Raw genomic sequence first — 8,058 nt, 5'->3', positions numbered from 1 at the left:
TTTGAATTAACTTTACTATCATTCAGAAGATCTGGTGAACCATCAAACTAGTCTTACTGTTCCCAGTAGAACTGGTGAACCATCAAACTAGTCTCACTGTTCCCAGTAGAACTGGTGAACCATCAAACTAGTCTCGCTGTTCCCAGTAGAACTGGTGAACCATCAAACTAGTCTCACTGTTCCCAGTAGAACTGGTGAACCATCAAACTAGTCTCACTGTTCCCAGTAGAACTGGTGAACCATCAAACTAGTCTTACTGTTACCAGTAGAACTGGTGAACCATCAAACTAGTCTCACTGTTCCCAATAGAACTGATGAACCATCAAACTAGTCTCACGGTTCCCAGTAGAACTGATGAACCATCAAACTAGTCTTACTGTTCCCAGTAGAACTGGCAAACCAAACTAGTCTTGCTGTTCCCAGTAGAACTGGTGAACCATCAAACTAGTCTCACTGTTCACAGTAGAAATGGTGAGCCATCAAACTAGTCTTACTGTTCCCAGTAGAACTGGCGAACCAAACTAGTCTCACTGTTTTCAAAGCAACCACTGCATTAGTGGGAGAATATTACATCAGTAATTCTAAGAACTTATGAGTGGAAGTACAGAAAAATGTGTCATAATATGTCAACCACACTACATCTGCCATATCCAGTGCCGATGAGGCCTTTCACCCAATACCAGCGATCATGAGGCTGTCATAAGTCAATCACGCAACACCTGCCACGTCTAATGCTTACAAGGCTTTTCACCTCTTTCAGCCAATATGAAGGATCATCAGGCCAGTTGGAATATGACAAAATAAGAATGGTCTAAGTGCTATTTACATTTAAGAACAAAGACTGTTATGGTGTGAAGTAAGTGAACTCTAATTATTATTAAAGTAATGTACAAATCAGATTTTTAAGGTAAACTACTAATTACAACTTTGTATATATTTATCAAAATATATGCTACTGCTTCCTTCTATTTACTTGTTCTGTTGGTGCTTTTCTCTCTGAAAAAAAAAGAGAAGAAACATTCAGTTACAGTTACACAACTTCAGATAATTCATCAGTTACAGTTACACAACTTTAGATAATTCTTCAGTTACAGTTACACAACTTTAGATAATTCATCAGTTACAGTTACCCAACTTTAGATAATTCATCAGTTACAGTTACACAACTTTAGATAATTCATCAGTTACAGTTACACAACTTTAGATAATTTTAAATTGATGGCCAGTACTCCTTATCAAACATAACTTCCAATAAGGGAGAAGTTATATCCTCCATAGCATTTACTTTTTTTTTCTTAAACCTAGATAGATATTAGTTAGACATTTAAACTGTACTTAGGCTTTCCTTATATATTTTATTGAATCATGTATTATTTATGTTTAAAAATGTATGTTTGAAAGTTTTAATAATTTTTTTGAATAGAATCCAAACTGTGCCTCGAATCACAAGGGTTAACTTCTTATGTGAGTGCAAAAAACATTTAGCCAAAGACTTGTGTATCTCTGCTGATAACACTGTAATATGCAATGGTCCTCCTGTTGATGTGTGTTGAGACGAATAATAAACGGACGGGCAAAGAATAAATAACGTTAAACTAAACGATACATGAAAAGGTAAAGAGGAGAAATTACAAATATAACCAAAAGATATTTTAAGATTATTCAACAAATAGTTAAAAGGTATGCACTGTACACTGATGATAATAGCTTGCAGTTCGTAGTACGGTAAAATAAAATATAAACATTTAACTTAAATTTTAATATTCATTTAGGAGGTTCTAGAATCTGGGGGGTTGTGCAAATGAAATTCAAAAACTGCGAGACAAAACAATTATTTCTAATTTTAACATGGAAATCCCCTTGCACTTACAAACTAGTCAGTCTGAGTGCAACTGACTATCCTTTAAATTAAAGCATCTTTACAAAAGAAACGATTGTCTGCCTATCTCTCTCAGCTCATGGATTGTCTAAAGATATTTGTGATAACTGAAAAACCATCTAAACTAGAAAAATTACACGTTTTGAGATGGTTTGATCCACAATCAAGGTATTTACCAGTATCTGTTGGTTCTCTATAAGTGCTACCATTCCAATTTTGAGATGGTTTGATCTTCAATCAAGGTATTTACCAGTACCTATGGGTTCTCTATAAGTGCCACCTTTACAATTTTGAGATGGTTTGATCCACAATCAAGGTATTTACCAGTATCTATGGGTTCTCTATAAACTCCTGTGGTATGAGTTGCAATCAACACTTTTTATATTTCTATTATGAATTATATCACTACTCCTGAAGACGGCAGTGGATTAGTTCTTTGAGGAAAATGTTTTTTCCAGTATCAAATGAAAGCTTGTGTGTATACCATTTTAAAAGATTGAAGTTTATTATTTATTTATAACTATCTCAAACTTTTCCTAAAACGATTCCCTAATATTTAAGTACTACACAAAAAAAAATAATACAAACATTAGGGTACTAAATAAAAAAAAAAATTAAACCCTCTTGCTACGAGTAGGTCAAAGTGCACACGTCACGACCTTTCAAGAGAGCTACATTCAAAATTCACTACTTTATTATCATTTTATATGAATAAACTTGGCATTAAAAAGTAGATCATAAAACAAATTTTAATACTATAAGTTCTTAATTTCATAAGGAATTATGTTTAAAAATCTAGCATAAGAACTGTGACATTTCTTCTCTAGGTCTTCCCTTTTGTCCGAGAAATACGGAATTTAACATACATTACACATTATAATATAGATATTACTAAGGCAAAGCATAATTTTTATAGCCTTCGATCATAAACTATAAAATTAGACCCGCTTGCTATGGCCACCTGTCATATCCTCTCTTTCACAAATTGCTAATATTTCTCTCCGAGATTTCATCCTATATTGTTTATCACCAACATAAAGCCAATGTTTTAATCTATCAAGTGACATATTATGTTACTTTGTTTTCTGTACGGCGTATCATCTACATAACCTCCAGTCCGAAAATATTTTCTCACAGTATTCACACTGACAAGCTTAGCTAAATTTCAAAAGGTTCTTTTTTGTATAGTTAGAAAATCAGATAAATTCATAGTTATAGGACACTGCTTTGTGCGTGTTATTATTCTGTGTTCTTAGGTGCATTATTTAATTATGCAAAAATTATTTAGTGTACTGGTACTGCGAGTACAAAAAATAAGTAGGCCTAACTTTCATTGACAGTTGACAGCAAAAGTACACAACACAGGTAAGTACCATATTTCTTGTATATTTTTATTTTGTTTTAAAAGTAACTGAAATGTAAAAAATTAGAAACTTGTTAAGTTAGAATGGGTAAGATAATAAAAAAAAAAATTGTCACGAGGTATGCTCGTGAGAAGCTCATGAATTACATAATTCGATATAGTAGCTTGAGATATAAGCTTGCCAAGTGATTTGATATAGTAACTTGAGATATAAGCTTGCCAAGTGATTTGATATAGTAACTTGAGATATAAGCTTGCCAACTGATTTGATATAGTAACTTGAGATATAAGCTTGCCATGTGATTCGATATAGTAACTCGAGATATAAGCTTGCCAAGTGATTTGATATAGTAGCTTGAGATATAAGCTTGCCAAGTGATTTGATATAGTAACTTGAGATATAAGTTTGCCAAGTGATTTGATATAGTAACTTGAGATATAAGCTTGCCAAGTGACTTGATATAGTAACTTGAGATATAAGCTTGCCAAGTGATTGGATATAGTAACGTGAGATATAAGCTTGCCAAGTGATTGGATATAGTAACTTGAGATATAAGCTTGCCAAATGATTTGATATAGTAGCTTGAGATATAAGCTTGCCAAGTGATTTGATATAGTAACTTGAGATATAAGCTTGCCAAGTGATTTGATATAGTAACTTGAGATATAAGCTTGCCAAGTGATTTGATATAGTAACTTGAGATATAAGCTTGCCAAATGATTTGATATAGTAGCTTGAGATATAAGCTTGCCAAGTGATTTGATATAGTAACTTGAGATATAAGCTTGCCAAGTGATTTGATATAGTAGCTTGAGATATAAGCTTGCCAAGTGATTTGATATAGTAGCTTGAGATATAAGCTTGCCAAGTGATGTGCAACTTTTGTGGCAGGATAATTAGATATACATGGACAAAAGGTCAATAAAACTTAAGTTTCAAGAGACATTACGAGCTTTAAGCTATTTAGGATAAACAATTGTACTTTCTTGATACAAACTGCAATCTTTCTAGAAAGAAAAAAGGGTAATTTAGATTTATTTCATATTTTTTATGGTGGCTACACGGTCAGTCAAATTGACCGAATGCATATAGCTAGGGTAGAGAAAATAACAGATAAATTATAGTTTTACTAAAGATAAAACGTTTGATATTTATTTAGGAGGTTTTAGAGGTTAGCAAATGAAATTTGACAATTTCAGGCCAAGACAACCAATTTTAATCTAACATGAAAATCACTTTGCACTTAGAGCAGTTAACACTCTGACTTCATTTATTCATGAACAAATCTTTTGAAAACATCATTAAAAAAAACTGATTTTTGTTTAAAGAAAGACTTGTAATCTTTACTGAAAGCTTGCCAAATTTTGTGAAAAACATATTAAAAGTTAATAGTACAGAAATTATGATGGTTACTTTCAGGGTTACAAATTAGGCTGAATCAACTGAGCCCATAGCAAGAGGATTAATAAACATTATATCTTTAAGTAGTTATTATTCTTAACATCAGTTCTCATACTTATTTTACGTAGAACTTCAATAAAAGGGATAAAAAAGTGCACAGACAGTTTAAAACAAAAACAACACATACCTTAGTTCATCCAGAAAAACCCAATCCATGCAGTTTTTCACCTCCTGATAGGTGATTGACTTAGGCCACGATAAGGTGGGCTGCGAGATCGGCTGTAACTACGGCTTCTGCTTCGAGAATAGTTCCTTCTGGGAGATCGAGACCTAGAACATTATCAGTTTGCTTAAGAACAGAGTTCAAATGTAAACTTTCCAATCTATACACATAGATCTTTTTTTTTATACCCATGCTTTTATTACTATCATAAATCAAAATGTAAACATGTATATAGTTTTTTTTATATAAGAAGTTTTTGTTATTTAAATAAGCATTAAGACATGAAAATGGATACAGAAGCTAGCTGTTTAACTGGAATAGCATATTTGATGTAAATAAACAAACACAGTATTAATTATGCTAAATATAATGCATCGAATATTTCATACTCACTACCACTATTGGAATATTGGATCTTCAATGTATTAAATGGTACCATATATTTCTAGTAACAACTGCTTATATAACATTTTGACAGTTATGAGTCTTATACTTGTTTTTTTAAATCGGTAACACTTTCCCCATATGTTAATCTGTTTGAAATACCCACCATAAAGCCTACAGAAAATCAACACTGGTAAGAACAATTCATAGCATTAGACAAGTACTTTTAATAAGATTAAAAACAATTAAACTGTCACCAATGTTTATGGTTAAACTTTGAAAGGGCAAAAGCACAAGTTCTGATGGCTGTAACGTTAAACAAGTGAAAGTTATGTTTATGAAACACCTATGAAGACACTAATTTTATACTGTTTAAGCCCCCCAGTTTGACTAAAGTTGAACCCTGACCTTCGAAAGTTAACTTAATCAAATATAGAACTTTGTATGTAGTGGCTGTTGTAGATGTTTTGTCACTATCCATTTTTTTGTATTTACCAATGACCTTGACATTATACCCATGACCTTCAAAAGTTAGTCAGATTTAAAGGTCATAGGTTTAATGTCAAGGTCAAAAGATCATTGGTATACAAGATTTTTTGTATGACCTTGACATTATACATATGGCCTTCAAAGGTTAGTCAGATCTAAAACTTTGCATGTATTACCTACTCTATAAGTTTGGTCAAAATCCATCCATCCAATCTTGATCAGGATGGACAAATGGATGGGACCAAATCATGCTCTGCTTTTTTGAAGCAATTGAAGATTACAAATGCCATAGCTATGATAAAACAGGTAAGAAATAAAAGTGTACATTTTTAAGATAATTCCAACATTATCCGTTTTAAGTTAACTCTTGCACAAACCAGCATTTACAGTAAGTTTTAAACACCTGAATCTTAAAATGTCATCACACCCCTTTGCAAGAATACATTACATACCCTTGAAGTGAAATCTTTAAAGTGCCAGTAAATAATGTGATTATAATAATAAATAAAACAATAAAAGATTACTAATCATGATCATGTGTAAATTTAAGAAAGAGAAAAATCTAGAACAATACCAGTAACTCAGAAGCATGTGGCAAACTACAAGATGACATCTGTTCAGGTGATGCGTGACTGGCTAGAACTGACCAGAGCACCAGCCAATCTGCTGTAAGCAAAGATGGATAGAAATGTCGTGAATGATGCATCCAGGGTCAATACCCAAGATGAACGGAAAAGGTGATTGCATTGTACCACATTGGTACGACGACTGGTAGCTCGGCCGACGACGATAGATAGGCCCAATGAAAACATCAAAGATGTGGTTGCGATGTTTGTTTAGGAAGTGGACATTTGATTGCTGAAATGCAGTGATATTTGTCTGTTTATAAAGAAGATCACCGTTTACTGGGAAGTTGGAAGAAATTGATGGGGTAATTCAAAGTGATGGCGAAACCTTGCTCGGGCTGAAGTCAAGATGAGTATCCTGTAATGTTTTGTCAGGCCTATTATTTACGTTTTATGAAGTAAAATGAATAAAAATACTGCAATTTTACTACAAGCTCATCTTATATCATGTTGAACCGAAGCGATATATATAGTGTTGAAGCGCATCTTTATTGACAACTACAACATCACATAGAAATCCACCAATAACTGCATATAACACCAGTGCCTTAAGAACTGTGTACACATAAGTGCCACTTTTATTAGGGAGCTTATTGTAGCTGATCTTTAATAATATTGTCTAAAGAATTAGCAAATATAAAACTTTCAAGTTCAAGTAGTTACGTTTTAAAGGGGACACTGCTGCACTTAATTCATAACTAATTGGAAAAGTTTTGTTTAACGTTTTCATATATAATAATAAAACTTTTTTCCGCATACAATTAAAAACTGTTAATAAAACAAATATTAAACGTATCTTCGTAAAAGAATACTTACATCACAGTTTTGGAACATTCAAGCTAATAACTTCAAAAATGTTTACTACGCAATTACAAAAGGTGATAGTACCTTGGTGGAGGTGGGGGTGGATGCCGACCTCCTCCTCTTCTTGACTGGCCATGAGACATCTCTACCCTAATTCTGCTACCGCACACTCTCCTACAAATACATTTTTTAAACATAGTAATTTCACTTTTTTTTTTGTTTCAAAAAAATAATTAAATTTTCCAGTTTTATTTTTTTCTGTGTATACTTTTTTACACTAAAATCGTTATTTCCATTAGCTCTATATCATGGTAGAAATATATTTTGGTATTCCACATACTTCTAGCTTATTTCAATACAAATTATAGGCCTGGACAGCGTCCGAAAATGCTGTAGAAGATGAAAGGTTTACTCTTGAACTTCATTTCTGATAATTATGGTTTTAACATTTAATTATGCTCCAGCATACATTTTGACTTATATTCAATTTATCAAATTTGTAAATAAACATCAGGATAATGTCGTAGTTATATTTAATTTTTCGTGAGACACTGGCTGAAACACAATGGCAATTACTGTAAAGTGATTTTTGCTAGGACTAATGCTTGTTTGCGAGATGCTACATTTACACCCATTTTAGTAGAGAAAGAACAAATGATTTACAAAAATTATATGACCAAAATATATATAAATAAAATGCACAACTTACACATTGAACCATTCTTCACCTTAACTACATTACTGTTTCATATATTTTCGAATTGAAATGTAGGAAAAACTAGGAATAAAACTACCTGGTGTTTCTAGATATAGAGAAATCTCCAAAGTAAATAGACACCATGATGTTTATTCAATAGTCATTTAATTAAGAAAGGCATCCAACGGCTC

General features: G+C 32.5%; 1 protein-coding gene across 4 annotated transcripts in view; it reads right to left on the bottom strand.

Moving 5' to 3' along the window:
- Positions 1-4,840: 4,840 nt before the first annotated feature.
- The window catches only part of LOC106474396 (RNA-binding protein 1-like), an 8,135-nt gene continuing 4,917 nt past the window's right edge, over positions 4,841-8,058 (bottom strand). For 3 of the 4 annotated variants that reach the window (XM_013935087.2, XM_022402703.1, XM_022402702.1), the window contains exons 3-5: positions 7,255-7,344; positions 6,315-6,724; positions 4,841-4,974 (exon numbers count right to left, since the gene is read on the bottom strand). In XM_013935087.2, coding sequence (XP_013790541.1) covers positions 6,643-6,724; positions 7,255-7,344 — 172 coding nt within the window. In that variant the 3' untranslated portion in view covers positions 4,841-4,974; positions 6,315-6,642. Of the gene's footprint in view, positions 4,975-6,314; positions 6,744-7,254; positions 7,345-8,058 lie in introns of all 4 variants that reach the window. The other variant, XM_022402704.1, reaches the window with a different exon arrangement.

Source organism: Limulus polyphemus, unplaced genomic scaffold, assembly GCF_000517525.1.
Source record: "Limulus polyphemus unplaced genomic scaffold, Limulus_polyphemus-2.1.2 Scaffold7166, whole genome shotgun sequence".
Lineage (NCBI taxonomy): Eukaryota > Metazoa > Arthropoda > Merostomata > Xiphosura > Limulidae > Limulus > Limulus polyphemus.
The sequence above is the reverse complement of the archived record's forward strand: the minus strand, read 5'-3'. Positions and strand labels throughout refer to the sequence as shown.